Genomic DNA, 17,265 nt, shown 5'->3' on the forward strand with positions numbered 1-17,265 from the left:
ATGGCTGCTGGCAGCCAGTTGGGCGATACTTGAGATTGCAAAAAGGTCGTACAACCGGTGTATTCTTGTCTTAAAAGCTTCAAGAGGGAATTTCTCATAGTTTTTGTACAATTTTTATAAAAAATTGTGGGTGTATAGAGCATGCCTGAAGCTTTCTTATCCATTTACAATTTACGCCTATTATTCAGCATTACAAATGAATTTCAATAAACAATTAAAATATAAGCCTTAAGCATAAACTTCAAAGATGTATGATTTTTATAAATTAAAGAAGCAACTTTAAAATAAGTCCTCCAAAAGGCCTTCTGAAATACGTCCTATAAAAGCCGTTCTGGAAGGCCTTCCACGGGTAGCGAAAGAAGAAGCCTTTCAATTTGTGCCACTCCATACAAAAAAGAAAGGAGAAAGGTATGTAGAGTGGAAGGCCCCTTGACTCTCAGGAAGGCATTTCGGAAGGGATTTTAACTCCAGGGATTTTAACTCCTGGGATTTAAACTTAGGTTAAATAGATTTCTATATAAAGTTTGACAGTTCATTTATCAAAATGATAAATTTATAATTTTATCAAGTTTACCAGCAGTTTTTCACTTTAGATGAAGACTCCGAATATGCATATGTAATAACTGTATTTGTCGAATCCATACCACCTTATATCCTTAAGCTTTTTCAATTAAAATACAGTTAATTCTCTGTTAATTGGATTGCAATGGGGTATAATCGTCGTGCTGGGTATGCAGTTACAGTTACACGGCTATACTCAATCCCGACTCTTGCGTCCTCGTTCGCGCACTCTGGGCAACGTGAGCAACCCATGTGTGAGATGCGGTAACCAATCCCAGTGGAGCCTTGGGTCAGGGCAGAAAAAGAAGGGGCTTCAGTGGGGCCACTCCGACTTCGGTTTAAGAGCTCACTGAAGTCTGCAGCGCCTGGTCACCAGTGGGTGCGGCAACAAGCGGGTGTCTTGTCTTGGAGCGAGCGGCTCGCAATATAAACGTGTATTCGGTAGCGAAACCATGAGGCGGCTCCCTGAGTATTCGAGAGAGATTTTGCGGAAGAAGAACGGGCTTTTACGCGTTGGCGATGGCGAGTACCGCAAACGATGGAACGATACTGTATGAGCTTTACAACGACGTGGACATAGTGCAGTGAATTCAAACACAGCGGCTCCGCTGGCTTGGCCATGTCGTTCGAATGGACTCCGATGCTCCAGCTCTAAAAGTATTCGACTCGGAATACGCTGGTGGTAGCAGAGTAAGAGCGAGGCCCCCGCTGCGTTGGAAAGACCAAGTGGAGAAGGACTTGGCTTCACTTGGCATTTCCAATTGGCATCAGTTGGCACAGAAGAGGAACGACTGGCGTGCTTTGTTGAACTCAGTCAAAATCGCTTAGGCAGTTAAAGCGCCAAATAAGAACAAGTCTTTAACAAAACCCATATAAACCCAAGTTTAAGGCCCCTATTATGAGCTGCATTCGATTTTCGATCTTCGCTGGCTATCGAAGATCGAAAATGAAATTCGTATTATGAGCTATGCAAGCGTGTCGAAATTTTCGTTGAGTATCAAATTTTCTGTCGAACAGAATTTTGCTTTTGATGGTGTAGCGAAGTGTTAGAAAATTGTGAAAAATGTATGATTTTGTATATGTTTTCTTACATTTTGGCGGCAAGACACTAATTTTAAACAATTTTTATTAATTGCATGCAGTTCTAACATCGTGAATACTAAACACAAACTCGAAAGGCCGGTTTTACTTGTGAAAGAAAAACCCAATACTCTGTTGGCACGATCTCTGAGAACAAAATCGTAGTGCTGTTGATAGTTTTAAAATATTTTAAATAGATTTGGGTCACAAACGCCCCTTTAGATGGTCGGAACTTTTTAATGAATCTGTAGACAAATTTCTTAAATACATTTTATATCAAAATATATTCGAAAGACTAAATAGTGTGCTCATACATGTTTATGTAAATTTGTTCTAAATTAAAATGAAATAAAAAAGAAAGTGAGTTTATAAAAACGTGGTAAAATGAGTACAACGAGTTCTGGTTCAACGATTCGTCAGAGGATGAGAGCTTAGTAAACTGGCCAGGAGTAGCAAATGTTAAGAGAGTTTAAAATTTGCTACTCCTGGCCAGTTTAGTAAGCTCTCATCCTCTGACGAATCGTTGAACCAGAACTCGTTGTACTCATTTTACCACGTTTTTATAAACTCGCTTTCTTTTTTATTTCATTTTAATTTAGAACAAATTTACATAAATATGTATGAGCACACTATTTAGTTTGCTCGATTTATAAACAAAGCTTCTCAGCGGTGAAAAATATACTATTGTGAACAACCTAAACGAGCGAAATTCACAATAGCGCTATTCTTCATCGAATGAGCGCCATAATACCAAATGAAAATTCGTTCGCTCAGCACTTTCGACCACAGTCGAAAATCGAATACAACTCATAGGGGCCTAAGACTTTATAGAAAACTAAAAAAAAACCATCAAATTGAACTTCAAACGGGTTTATAGCCCGTTCTATTTTAGTGTAATGCAGTGGCTAAAAATTATCGTTGCTTTGTTTGATCTTTTTGTCCTAGGTGTTGCGGTTTTCTTCTATATAAAAATAAAATGTGTTCGTTAATTCGGTAAAAAAAAAAACTAAAAAATCTACGGTGATTTTTAGCCACTTGAACCTTGCACATTAATAGGTCCAAATTGAATAGGTGTTGATGTAAAACTGTACTAAAAAAATAATAATCTGGAAAAAATTAATGAACACAAGTGGCAAATATATCACTTTGAAATTGGGGTGCTAATAATATAACCGATACTGTACATTCAGTACGTTAGTGGAAAGCCAGCCTCATCTAAACCGTGGAAACCCGAATGAAACCCCCCGATTAGAAGTCTCAGATTATTTAGTCTACTAAATTGTCGTCCTATGTAGCTATATCAAAAATCACCGACTTCTTCCCTCAGCCATGAGCTTCATCATACCGACGTTCTGCTGTATACAATTAAAATTTTTGTAAGACTAAATTAAACATTTCTTTTTTGTCGCCGGACACATTTATTTTAAAGAATTAGGCGCTGGAACATTTGTCTTTGATATTGTTGGAAATTATATGAAATACATGTAATAAAAATATATATGTATATGAATAATCAAATAATACAAATTTATGCATGTGATGCTGTTTGAAATTTGTTTCTTCCAGAAACTTTTCAAATCAGTTAGGCGAACTTTGTTTCTTTATATATATGCATCTGGATGTACATATACGCTTTATGCAAATGTATGTACGTATGCTTCATAATTTATCAGCAAATATTCCGTTTAACTTAACCCATTTTTCTTTTGCTTTATTTTGGGACCTTCTAAAATAAACGCAGCTTTGCATGCCAAATGTTTTTTTTTTATATTTTACTTTGATTTCACCAGCTAAAGTTGAATATATGTAAGTATGTGTGTATTTAATTGATTTAACTTTTTGGTTATAATATTTTAGTTATTTAAATTTGTTTACTTGATTTTGACATTTTATCTCTTAATTTGCACACCAAAAACTAATTTGGATAAACACATACGAAAATATGGTTAGCAACTGTCTCATACGTATTTACATATGTGTTTATTCGTGTGCACTTGGAAATATTCGCAATTCAATTTTGAATTTTACTAATTTTACTTTTGATAAAAATGTATATTTTTAATTCAGTTTTTTTGTTTTTATTCTGTATGCATACTGTTTTTCTGGTTCGAGTTTTTGTATAAATTTTGCAATTTTTTTGTTTTTTTTTTAATATGTTTAGGTTTTTTTATGTTCTGTTTATCAGCAAATGTGTCTGATTTTCTATTTTTTTTCTTTTTATAATTTTATTTGTTTAAAGTAGCAAAAAATCATTAAACTTTTTCGCCCTCTTCAACTTTCACTTACTTTTACACGCAAATTCTATCCGCAGATTGTTGCTAGTTTGCTTACTTCTTCAGCGAGTGCAATGCAGCTACCTTTGAGTTCATGCACATTTTTACGGGTTTCAACCGCACACGGAATTTTTTCAATTTTTCAATGCTTTTGCAATTTTTTTGTTAGTCTTTTCTTTTATATATTATTTTTCTTTTCCTAAGCTTGTCACTCTAATAAATTATGGATTCCACTAAATTTATACGATTTCAAAGTATTAAACTCGCTTGCCTTATGATGTTTTCTTACTTTCTTTCTCAAAAAATGCATACTTCGTGTAAATGACAAAAACAAATTTTTATTCAAGTGAAAAATATGAAAATTTGTTTGCAATGCTTATTTGAGTTGGGTTAAGTTGTTGTTGCGTGTTTATAATGGGTAATTAAAAGAAGTTAGAATTCGAATTCAATCTTGAGTTTTAGAATCCGTTCGTGGCCTAGCTTCGATGGTTTCAGCTTTGAATAATTTATAACAAGGAATTTCCATGTTCAATTTTTCTGCGAGCGGCCTTTTGTGTTCTTGTTTTGAATTTTCTTTCTGTTCCCCTTTTGGCTTCGACCGAATTTCTAGTGGATTTTCTTATATTTTCAGGGTTATATTCAGAAATGATGCGCTCGGAGCCTTTAAAATAACTCGAGAATCTCGCCGAATGTAAAATATTGAATGTAAAAATATCTGCATTTTGATTGGTTGAATTGAAAAGATATTAAACTGAAATTAGGAGCGAAAAAGTGTAAGAATTAATTATGTGGAAAAATTATAAAAGTTGAAGGTTGGCTAATCGATTTTTAACAAATGTTACAAAGGTGTTACGATCTTGGAATGGTTCTCATTATCCATTAATAAAAAATCTGCATCCCACTTTCACACGAAATCGAAATCGAATGAGTTGCATTATTTTTTACTTTTTGTTCAATTTTGTTTTGAGCTAAAAGTGTGTAACTAATATTTGATGTTGTGTTTTAGCAATAGTCAATTTTTAAAGTTATTGAACTTTTTCTCGTTCGTTTGAAATTGTATGAATTTTCTTAGAAGTTTTTCTTCACTTGCGCACTTAGTTAGTTGGCTCAGTGACGCGATGGACTTGTAGCACAGCAACGGCCTCCTCAACTTTGGCTTTCAAAGCATCTTGATCTTCCAGCATGTGCAACAGCTCAGAGTTTTCAATCTCCAGTAACATACCGGTGATCTTGCCGGCCATCAAAGGATGCATGCGCTCGATCATTGGATACAAACGTTCTCCCAAAATTTGCTTTTGTTCCTGTGGCTTGGCATTGGCTAGCAAAGAAGCAATCAACTTTTCTTGACCTGAAATATTAAAAAATCATATTCACGCATTAATTTATTTCCCTTCGACGCCTTTTCATGAGGTAAATCAAAGTAACTCACCCTTTTGGTGCAGTGGCTGCACTTGAGGCTGTTGCTGAACGGGCTGTGGAGGTGGATTACGCATGTTAGCTGTATACTTGTAGTTGGCAGCGCGTTGTTGAGCTCCGCCCGCGGCAATTGGAGCTCCAGCCATTTGGATATTGCCCGCGGCAACGGCTTGTTGGCCAGTGATAGCGCGAGCGCCGGTATTGCGCATTGTGTTGGCAGCGGCAACTGCTGCATGTGCGCCCTGGACTGCTTGAGGCTGGCCTCGTGATGCTGCTGCTGCCGGGCGGAACTGGGCAGTGCCGGTGGCTGCCATGGCGGCGGCGTTTTGGAAGCCACCAGCAGCGGCTGCTGCAGCTCCGGCTTGTGCAACGCCTTGTACACCAGCGGCAGGGCGCACCTGTGGTGCCCACCTCGGTGTGTTCCGAATGGGTTGGGTGACTTGTGGACCAAAGAAGCGCTGTCCTGGCGCCATGGTAGGTACGAAGAATCCTCCTGCAGCATTGGGTTGGAAGATCTGTCCCAGTTGTTGCATGCGCATGCCAGACATGTGACGCATGTATTGCGATGCCAGATGTGCTTTTCTGTCCTCCTTGCGTTGAGCTAAGGCAACATACAGTGGCTTCGATCCAACTACCCGTCCATTTAGTTCAGTTACGGCGCAGGTTGCTTCATTTGGCGAAATAAAGCAAACGAAGCCGAATCCCTTTGAACGGCCCTCTTCATCTGTCATGACCTTTGCAGATGTAATGGTGCCGAACATTGAGAACTCCTTGCGCAGACGTTCATCGTCAATGCTGTCGTCCAAGTTTTTAACATATAAATTGACGCCATAGACAGATTCTTGACGTTTCTTCTTCAGTTCTTCAAACTTGCGTTTAAGTTCCTGTTGGCGTTCAGCCTTTTTCTGAGCACGTGCAACATATAATACTTTACCATCGCCCATGTCTTTGCCGTTCAGTGCATCGACAGCTGCTTCAGCTGCCTCGGTGGTCTCGTAAGCGACAAATCCAAAGCCCTTGCTTTTGCCGTCTTCTTTGAGCATGACCTAAAAGCGAAAATAAATAGATTGGATGGTGAATTTAACCCTGAAGACTTGATTTGTCATCAATAGGTTTTTTCGTATTCGAAAATCGTTATACTTTCACGTTTTTTTTTTTTTGGATATTTTTCGCTCTGAGAACGAGATCTCGGAAGTCAAGTTACTCTCAAGTAACTGGAGAATACATAAACATACCTATTCAAATGGCATCATTTGAATGGATTTTTATGCTGAATTTCCACTGGGCTTTGAAAGCCTAATATTTTAAAAAATTTGACAAAAAAAAAAATACTGGTGTTATTACATATAATATTATAGTCATTAAGTTTCTTTCAACATAACACTTTTTAAATGGCTTAAAATATTTAAGTACCCAGTAGAAATTCGGGCAATAGCGTAGAAAAAATGTAATATGATAAATCTAGAATATTATTGGGATTCATCGACTTCTGTCGATTGCATTGGATATCAATCGGCATGGTAAGTTCAGAATCTGGTCGTTCCTCTCACAGCCGTAAATCTTAATCGTTTGACAAGTGAACCAAGCGACCAATGGGTAATAAGCTGTGTGTTTCTCTTTTTTCTCTTACTAATATAGTAAATATAGCCCAATTAACGAGTAACTTGTGAATCGTCGACTTTTGGCGATTGCATTGGATATCAATCGGCATGGTAAGTTCAGAATCTGGTTGTTCCTCTCACAGCCGTATATCTTAATCGTTTGACAAGTAAGCCAAACGACCAATGGGTAATAAGCTGTGGGCCTATATTTTCTTATTTTTGTTCTAACTAATAAACATAAGCTAATTAACGAGTAACTTGTGGTTCGTCGACTTTTGTCGATTACATTGGATATCAATCGACATGGTAAGTTCAGAATCTGGTCGTTTCTATCACAGCCGTAAATCTTAATCGTTTGACAAGTAAACCAAGCGACCAATGGGTAATAAGCTGTGGGCCTATATTTTCTTATTTGTGTTCTAACTAATATAGTAAACATAAGCTAATTAACGAGTAACTTGTGATTCGTCGACTTTTGTCGATTACATTGGATATCAATCGACATGGTAAGTTCAGAATCTGGTCGTTTCTATCACAGCCGTAAATCTTAATCGTTTGACAAGTAAACCAAGCGACCAATGGGTAATAAGCTGTGCACAACTTACGTATGCTTACAAATATGTATGTAGGTACATATCTTTTCTATATAAGGCATCTTACCTTGTAGCTGGTAATCTTTCCGAATGGTTCAAAGAGTTCCTTCAATTTGTCGTCGTCGAAATCTTCGCCAAAGTTCTTTACATACACATTTGTGAACAATTTGGCTTTCTCACCCAACTCCTTCTCGCGTTCCTTACGTGGGATGAATTTGCCAACGTAGACTTTCTTAGCATTCAATAACATGCCATTCACCTTTTCAATCGAGGTATTGGCTGCCTCTTCGGTTTCAAAATGTACGAAACCATAGCCCTTTGAATTGCCTTTCTCATCAGTGGCAACCTTACAACTGAGTATGTTACCGAAAGCAGAGAAGGTATCATATATAGCCTTATTATCAATACTCTTGTCCAAATTCTTGATGAATACGTTGCCGATACCTGAACGACGTAAAGAAGGATCACGCTGCGACCACATGATACGAATTGGTTTGTTGCGTATCAAATCAAAATTCATTGTATCCAACGCACGTTCGGCTGTTGTAAGATATGAAAAAAGAAGATATCTCGTCATTCTATATGAAATGTGAAAAATAAACATACATACAAAATCAACAACAATATTTTTTTTTTAAATTCAAAAAAGCAATTCTTTATTACTAAAAAAAAAAAAAAAATTATTATTTTATTTATCAAATTGTTTTGTGCACTTAATAATGATGCCATTAACAATAAGGAAAAATTAGAATGGCATGGTAAGTAAAGTGAATTTTAATTTAGCATTCTTAGTACAGTCAGCGAACAATAGTAAATCGCCAACTAAATTACTAAACATGCCCCACACATATACCAGAATTCGCGTTTGACCAAAATATACACCAGAATTCACAAAATTAAAAAAAAAAAATGATTATTTGATTAAATATATCCTGGCCAGGATGTTCTCAGCCAACCCATTCGCGAAATATTTCTTAGCACACAATAGATTTCATTCATTAAACAGATGGGTGAAAGTCGTCCCTCATTCGGATCTTCTACTATTCGATGAAAATGCTCAACTCCCTAGGCAAAAAAAAATGTTTAAAACATTTATGCTAACAATTTTAATTACATAATTCTAGTTCAAGTTACAGCAAAAACCATAAACCCTAACCGCCGAAGAAATTTAAACCAATTTTTTTTTTTTTAATATTATAAATCAATCTGTAAATTTTTATGCAGAGCTTAAAAAAAAGCAATAAATTTTCATTAAAATTACAACATTTTAATCTGAATTTTTAGAAAAGCCTTGAGAATGCAGTTCTATAGCCCATACAATTTTATTGATGAAGTAAAAGTCAACTAGCTCAAAAATCGCGCCGATTAATTTTTTTTAGAGAATGATTAGAAAAACAATAGACACTAGAAACCAATTAGCATTCAATGTTTGAAAACAATTAGAAGCGAAACTTTTTTTTCGATATTGAGAACTACACACATACATATGTACCCTTTTTTGTAGAGATTACTCTAGATTTCTACAGTTTCTCTAATCGTCTTCTAGCCCACGTTTTCTAACCTAAATGTTTGTTGGGAACGTGCAAAATATTATACTAAAATTGAATGGGCTATAGAAGTGCATATCCGATTTTTTCTAGAAATCCATTTAAAAAGTCTGAAATTTTAATAACCATTTATGAATTTTTTTGTCGAATTATTATACATCTTTAACAAAGGTAGAAACTTGGATTCATGTCTTTCATTGTAGCATAAACTATATTTTCCGAGTAAATAAATTAAAATTAATGTGTAAATAAAAAAATATATGGTCAAAACTTGTAAAGACAAATCGTTTCTAATTATCGGGCCTTCAGTGTACTACAATGTATGCATATACATACATACATATCGTCGATGTTTTTGCAAAACCGCCTATCGCCCAACTGCAAAGCCTGCGGCAGTCAAATTTTACAGTAGAGCGTAAAACGGTTTATTCTTTGAAGGCATAGCTTTGACAGGCGGTATTTTCTCTAGTTATTATTTTACAAATCTGTTGTTTTAATAACGATTTAAGGATTTTTATGCATAAATCTCGATGCCTGGAGTTCAGGCTTACCAAATCTCATTTTTGTCACAACGGCCATTTAGGCTGTTTTGCAACTGGTCGATGGGCGGTTTTGCAAAAACATCGACGATATGTACATTGTTATCGTATACGTTACGCTTATCGATGCCATTGAACTCTGGACAAATAAAATTTGACAAAGCAATCACTTATGGTCGAATAGTGAAAGTCGACACGAAACGAATTCATTTATTTCTGTGTTCGTATGGAAAAGTAGCTTATGTCGAAAGGCTGGCTTTAGTATAAATCGGCATTCACAGCATACGATTGCGAATGACTTACTGGCGCTGAGTTGTTGAAGAACTTTTGGGAAATAAACGTGCAAGAAGTAGTTCCGATACTAGCAAGTCAATATTCTTATTAAGTCTCATCAAAAAATTCCTTGTAGTTTAAAGAATAAAGGGAATGCCGCATTATACTAAAGCCAGCCTTTCGACATAAGCTACTTTTCCATATGAACACAGATTTGTTTTTAGTTTTTGTTGTTTCGCAAACGTGACTAAATTTTCCATTTCGATATTGACATACGTAAATATTTACATACATGTACATATGTATGAATATTAGAAAACGGGGCACCCTCTTAGTTTTTGCCTTTTGATATTTGTAATATACTGTAACCAATACAGGGTGCTCAATGACCTTGAAATGCGCTACCGGATCGCAGTGAAACTGGCAAAGATATTGGTGATTTTTATAAAACGCTACTGTTGCCATGACAACTGAAGCTTGTGATATGTTCTTAGGTTGCTTAACCAATTGTTTGATTAATATATGTACACAATACTTCTATCTAGAGTGCATTGTGAGCATCCTCTAAATTTATACTTAGAAACGTAAGATTTGGTACCAGCACCTCTTTCGGCAAGAGGAAAAATTTTGGAAGGTGCCCCAATCCCTATCTCAGAAAAAATTTTTTGGACCACTCTAATGTATATACATGAAGAAACCCTGCAGTAAAATTTAGACAATCTGACAAAGCGCTAGTTCCGAACTACATACTATATCAGAACTATCTCTGAACTAGTGCAAAACGGATGCAGAGCGGGACAGTTGAAATTTGCTGTGTAAATGTGCAAATGCTCACTACTCGTAAAATACGAAATAGCTCAGCAAAAAACACCTCAAACTCAAGCATCGTTGGTCGCGAGTTCATATCGCGGTGGAGTTGTGAATTTTCAAATTTACCCCCCTATTATGAATTTACATACGATAGACGATAACAACTTGCAAGCGTATCGTAGAAATTAGTTTTCGTATTATTCTTTTCATACGCCCGACGGTTGTATTATTATGAATGTCTTTGGTTTTTGTACACTTTTTATCGTTAACCAAAACAAATCAGTTACGCTAATTTTGTATTTGCTACGACGAACATCGGTTCGTTATAGAGGATATCAGATGCAAGCGTTTATCGCGCATGGTACGGATTCATTATAGGCGGGTCAATGAATTTAAATTGTCGCGTGCAGCTTACAAAATTGTCGCATGCAGCTTACAAAATTTTGTAACAAAAATGGAATATATAAAAAAAAAAAACGAAAAATATAATAGGGGTATTCTCTGAGTCTTGCAAAGCCCTTGCACGGTGCACGGATTGCACGGTTTGCAAAGCTGTCCCATACGAAAACCGGTTTTAACCGTGGAATCTGTGCACCATGCAAGGGCTTTGCGAGACTCAGAGAATACCCCTTATATAAAAAGTTGGAAATTTTGATGTCCACTTTTCGAAACTTCGTCGATTATTAGAAACCGTATACAAAGTTGAAAGCTTTGAATTACATTATTTTTGTAGTACCATGCGCTATATTTTCCTAACAAAATAGATTAAAAATAATAAATAATGAAATTATAGTTTAAAAAACTAAAACTTCGCTATTATAATTTCCATTCCTACTGTCATCAGGTATATAACTTGAGAACAGAAATCGCTGTATCTTTTACGTGCAACCAGTTAATTTTTCTTAATTTTCTATGAAAAAAATTATTTAAAAATATTAAAAAATTCATCTACTTATATGTTTGGCTTTCCTTTGTTTTATTTTTCCCGTCAAAAGCTGAATTTTATTTTTTTGAAAAAGTTGGTACAACAAAAAAATACGAAACACGTTTTCTGTCAGATAGCTAACACGGCGGATAAGAAGTGAAACTACCTTCTAAAAATTAGGGAAAATTTTCCAAAACGGATCCAGGCTTTGAAAAAAAAAAATATTAGGGAGTATAGAGGAGCTTTTTCAGATTCTAAATCTGAAGACCCCACTCTCCGGAAGCTTATAGTTTTAAAGTAATTCGCATTTAAAGTTGCAAAAAATACCGAATTTAACCTCACCTTTTGCTTTGTACACCAATTGAAGTGAAATGTCAGTGCTGCCATACATATGAAAAAATGCCTCAAAAACACAAAACAGAAGCAATAAAAAAATGCAGATAATGATCGCGCGATATTTAATAAAAAAATTTAATTATTTATTGGTCGATTTTAGATTAAAAAGTTGCATAATTTATCGAAGTATCGATTTTATAATAAAAAGCGATGTTTTATTAAAAATGTTCATTATTCATCTAAGTATCGATTTTTAGAATATAAAGCGCCGCAGGCGAAAATTTTTAATAAAAAATCGCGCGATTTTTAAAACGTATGGCAGCACATATTTGCTCTTACTGTCGGCCATTGTTATTTCTGTTTGTTTGTGAAAAGTAGTAAAACGTGAACACAAATTTATAAACGCGTTTTACTTAATTAATTGGTGAATTATATATAATAAAAGCATAAAATACGCATGTGAGCATTGAAAATATAATATGTAACACAAAATATAAGTGATAAGTGGCATATTTAAAAAAAATTAGGGGGTGATAGTGGACATTATTTAACAACAAATTGCTAAAATAGTATTAGCAATTATATTGTGAGAGTGAACAAATCATATTGAGGAGGCCTCCCCCAGCATCCTCACCAAGTTTCATGACGAAATATTCCTTATACTTTCGCTGAAATTTCGATTGGTTCCGTTTTGGAAAGCCCACCCCCGACAAATTTTGAACAAGGACGTTGATACTACGATTACTACGCAGAATTCTCCTTTTGTATTGCCACAGAAGAGGTGCGGAACATCCCTAGTTTTCTAGTGGATGGGCAACAATTTAAACAACAAATTACTAAAATACTAGTATTAACAAAGTGAAAATAGTGAGGATTTATGTAAACATATCTGTTTCTTAGCATCCTGGTGAAGTTTCATGAGAAAATTCGTTAGTTTTGCCAAAACACACACACATGTCGATGTACAACACAGTCAACCCGGCCCCGGAACCTGAAAGCGGAGCCCAGCTTTCCAATGGCATAGTCTAAATTTGTCGCCCAGGTTATCGTAATCTACCCTTATACCATGATCGGACCGACAAAGAAAACACTAAGAAAACGAGTTGTGAGATTGTGGGCGGTAAGCTTTTCGCACCGGCTGTTAAGTGTTTTCGTTGACATTTCTTTCCTTTGTTACAGTTTTGCTACGAAAAAAAAGAAAAACAAAACCATTTTCTTATCATTAGCAACCTTTATCTTTAATTTATATTTTAATTTGGCCAGCCACATTGGCAATAAATCCCAAATAGTATATTGAAGATTATAAATATGCCTTTCACTTCGATAAATATATCTAAAAAACTAATGAAGACACCGATTAGAATCGGTGGAGTGGAGTGAGTTTTCAAGTAGTTTTCTGCGAAAACTGGTTTTCATCTGACAGATTTTATATGGACGAAAACACAAGTTTTAGGTTGAAAACCAGTTTTAGCAACGAAAACATGTTTTCGATGGCGGTCCGAATATGGTATTACGGTCTACTGAGGTTTAGAAATAAGAGACTGATGCTTTGTATTTTGACGTTTTGGAATGCACCCGTACTTTCGATTTAACATTTTGACAGGAAAATGCGTAGAAAAAGCTTTTGCATTGCCACGTTAAACCGCACCTTTAATGCACTATTTGAACAATATATTTACTCACCATCGGCTGGCTGCTGGAAATTTACATAAGCGTAGCCTAAAGAACGGCGTGTAATTACATCCCGGCAAACTCGAATGGATAGCACCGGACCTGCGGTAGAAAACTTCTCGAAAAGCCCGGCTTCATTTATATCTTGATGTAAATCACCAACGTAAAGGGACGCCATTTGATAATTTGGTCCACCAGAATTCATGACTACTGGAGAGAACTCGATTTTCTTCTAGTCGTTCTCTTCGATATATGATATATTTAAGAGAAAAATGTACGCAAAGGAAAAACTTAAAAGAACTGCAAAGAAAAAGTACAAATAATTTGGCTGGATTAGTTCGTATATGTACATATATAAATACATGTGTATAAGCTTACAAGTGAAAGAATTTCCTACATTTTATACTTAAATTGAATTGGCAACTCTATTGAGCAAACGTTTCACCACGGCCCTGCGACAGAAACAATGAACAAGGACCTCATCTTTTACTTGGAAATTCCATTACAAAAAATAATGGCCAATAATATTCTAAAAAAAAAAACACTGTTTTCTACAATTTTGGTCTTATTTTTAAGTTATCCAAAGCCATCCACGATTCAACATTGTCCACGTCGCATGAAATGCCTCGTGTATACGCAAGCGGCCATTTTTTTTTTTGCTTGCTATCAATCGCCACGCCATAATGGAATTTCACTTTGTATATTATATTTGATATTTACTTACGTTTTTTTACACTCGCTCGATTTTTGCTACTTTTGCAATTTTTTTGTTGGTTTTTTAATTATTTTTATTTTTTTTTTGTTTTTTTATATGATTTTTTGTCACAAAAATATGTGATAGTCGCGAGCTCGAAAAACCACACGACCGCTCACCACGTCGGACTCTACTCGACTCGTCGAAATCGTATTCGTTCCATACTTCCAGGTTAACGAAGATACGCCATTTCCGAAATTCCATTCAGAAATTCACCACGAAAAAGTAAACGTGTTTTGTAGCTATCAGAGTTGCCGAGCTCCCATAAATATATGCATATTTTGAAACAAGGAGTCAAGGCATGAACCAAAAATACAAGATCACGCCCTCTTCTTAAACTATGTTCACATATCTATATTATCTCAATCAAAGCTCGTTTTTTAATCACCCCGTTTACACAGGCAAATCTCAGATTATTAGCCGTCAAATTTGTTGTGCTTGTTATTTTCACATCTCCAGGAAAAGTTATTTTTCTTCTCTGTGCCACCGTGATCACGTTTTTCTGCTATATTAAGCAATATAAATATATTTTAAATTAACATTTTATTAAAAAATACCTTTAAAACCCTCTTTTCCTTGCTAGTGTCCATTTCTGTTTACTTTTACATTTGCCATTTCTCCTCTTCTTCGCAAAAACAATCGATAAAACTAGGATGGACACCTAAAAGTTATCGGTTAAATCTGAGATTATTTTATAATTACAGATTAACAAGGGGGGAATTTTATATAGCTAATCTCTTTTTCTAATTACAGATTAGGAAGTTAAGCTCGAAAATGAGGATAATCTACTTATATGTGAACTTAGTATTAGTAGCCCGTTATAATCGCATTTAGGAAACAAGTTGGGCGACTTTGACATTAGCCGTTTGTTTACATTTATTCGTTGTTTACAATTTGGTGGTGGCTTTTTACTGCAATTTTCTTAATTTTCGCTTGTGACAACGTGTGCACACATAAGGTAAAGAATAATTTAACACAACGGCATGATTTATAGAAGAATTTGCATAATAAAAATGATTATTCCTGCGTTCACCAATTACGCGGTTTTGTTTTTGTTCTCTTCGTTGTTTACTTCTTCCAACAAAGATGGCGTCGAGATTTCAACAGCTAGAAAATAACTTTTTTCTTTCTTTCGAGAAGGCGTGATCTTGTGTCTTTCGTTCATGGAGTCAAGGCGAATTTATAAATGTATATGTAATTCATATATGTATAAAATCGCCTAGCAAGGAGCCCAAAATACAATAATGCAGCGTTTTTGCTGCATTTAAAATGCAACATTTAGCGCTTTCGCATTTAGCAAATGTACAAACAGCCGTGTTCCAGTCGCTTATTCAGATCCGTATCTATTACGATCAACTCTCACGCAGAAGATAATGTGCAAAAACCCCACTGAAAAGGAAAAAATAAATTTTAAACCAAAAATTCAATACAAGAACTTGAATTGTTTCAGCCATTACCGAGCATTTGTTTGTGTATATATTCATTTGTCGGTGCTGTCAATTAAAATTTCCTCACTTAATTAGGAAACAAAACAAAGAGAGTTGATCACAAATTGATCCAGATTTCTATCAGCATCAACATCGATGTTGAATTTGCTAAACTTTTCTTTATCCAAATAATGTAAAATAATAAATGAAATCTCGATCGGCGATCACTGAAACGCAGCTAGCGAGTGTATACTCGAAAAAGCAATGTTGCCACTTTTTTTCATTAAACCATGTTCGAATCGTGGAATTTTTGGAAGATCAGAGGGTTGCTTTTAGCATTAAGATTCGTAATGCAAAAATGGAGTTGCATTTAGGTGACGAATTTTGTATGGATAAATGTACAATTTAGAGTAGCATTTAGAGCTAAATGTGCTTTTAAAGCTCAGTTAGTCATAGGGCTTTCGCACGAGGCGANACCAATTACGCGGTTTTGTTTTTGTTCTCTTCGTTGTTTACTTCTTCCAACAAAGATGGCGTCGAGATTTCAACAGCTAGAAAATAACTTTTTTCTTTCTTTCGAGAAGGCGTGATCTTGTGTCTTTCGTTCATGGAGTCAAGGCGAATTTATAAATGTATATGTAATTCATATATGTATAAAATCGCCTAGCAAGGAGCCCAAAATACAATAATGCAGCGTTTTTGCTGCATTTAAAATGCAACATTTAGCGCTTTCGCATTTAGCAAATGTACAAACAGCCGTGTTCCAGTCGCTTATTCAGATCCGTATCTATTACGATCAACTCTCACGCAGAAGATAATGTGCAAAAACCCCACTGAAAAGGAAAAAATAAATTTTAAACCAAAAATTCAATACAAGAACTTGAATTGTTTCAGCCATTACCGAGCATTTGTTTGTGTATATATTCATTTGTCGGTGCTGTCAATTAAAATTTCCTCACTTAATTAGGAAACAAAACAAAGAGAGTTGATCACAAATTGATCCAGATTTCTATCAGCATCAACATCGATGTTGAATTTGCTAAACTTTTCTTTATCCAAATAATGTAAAATAATAAATGAAATCTCGATCGGCGATCACTGAAACGCAGCTAGCGAGTGTATACTCGAAAAAGCAATGTTGCCACTTTTTTTCATTAAACCATGTTCGAATCGTGGAATTTTTGGAAGATCAGAGGGTTGCTTTTAGCATTAAGATTCGTAATGCAAAAATGGAGTTGCATTTAGGTGACGAATTTTGTATGGATAAATGTACAATTTAGAGTAGCATTTAGAGCTAAATGTGCTTTTAAAGCTCAGTTAGTCATAGGGCTTTCGCACGAGGCGATTTTTCAGGCAACTTTTAGTTGAAAGCAAAAATCGCCTCGTCCGAACGGCCTTTCAACTAATCGCTTTCAACAAAGTTGGTCGCCAGCCAACTTTGAGCTCGTTCAACTTTTTT

The 17,265-nt window shown here is 35.5% G+C and overlaps 1 protein-coding gene and 1 long non-coding RNA gene across 4 annotated transcripts in view; both read right to left on the reverse strand.

Annotated features, from left to right (window-relative positions):
- Positions 1-374: 374 nt before the first annotated feature.
- Positions 375-17,265, reverse strand: part of LOC108364664 (uncharacterized) — a 23,266-nt gene continuing 6,375 nt past the window's right edge. The window contains exon 3 of the long non-coding RNA XR_001847790.1: positions 375-689. This is a non-coding gene — a long non-coding RNA (uncharacterized LOC108364664). The remainder of the gene's footprint in view (positions 690-17,265) is intronic.
- Positions 3,202-14,534, reverse strand: pAbp (poly(A) binding protein). Of its 3 annotated transcripts, XM_017618426.1 has the most exons (6): positions 14,350-14,534; positions 14,004-14,077; positions 13,638-13,925; positions 7,592-8,064; positions 5,344-6,376; positions 3,202-5,262 (listed from the first exon to the last, which is right to left on the reverse strand). In XM_017618426.1, the coding sequence occupies exons 3-6, from the start codon at positions 13,828-13,830 to the stop codon at positions 5,009-5,011; spliced, it is 1,953 nt and encodes a 650-aa protein (XP_017473915.1). In that variant the 5' UTR covers positions 13,831-13,925; positions 14,004-14,077; positions 14,350-14,534; the 3' UTR covers positions 3,202-5,008. The 3 variants fall into 3 exon arrangements, with proteins under 3 accessions (XP_017473915.1, XP_017473914.1, XP_017473916.1); XM_017618425.1 differs by lacking the exon at positions 14,004-14,077 and having other exon boundaries at positions 14,350-14,533; XM_017618427.1 differs by lacking the exons at positions 14,004-14,077; positions 14,350-14,534 and having other exon boundaries at positions 7,592-8,102; positions 13,638-13,726.

The sequence above is a fragment of the Rhagoletis zephyria genome, unplaced genomic scaffold (assembly GCF_001687245.7).
Source record: "Rhagoletis zephyria isolate East Lansing unplaced genomic scaffold, Rhagoletis_zephyria_1.1 Rzeph_scaffold_01628, whole genome shotgun sequence".
Taxonomy (NCBI): Eukaryota; Metazoa; Arthropoda; class Insecta; order Diptera; family Tephritidae; genus Rhagoletis; species Rhagoletis zephyria.

Coding starts and splice junctions, on each gene's coding strand:
- pAbp (XM_017618426.1), bottom strand. CDS start 13,830: ATGAATTCTGGTGGACCAAATTATCAAATGGCGTCCCTTTACGTTGGT. Junction 6,377..7,591: donor GAAAGATTACCAGCTACAAG/GTAAGATGCCTT, acceptor TTTCGCTTTTAG/GTCATGCTCAAAGAAGACGG. Junction 5,263..5,343: donor GCAGCCACTGCACCAAAAGG/GTGAGTTACTTT, acceptor TTAATATTTCAG/GTCAAGAAAAGTTGATTGCT.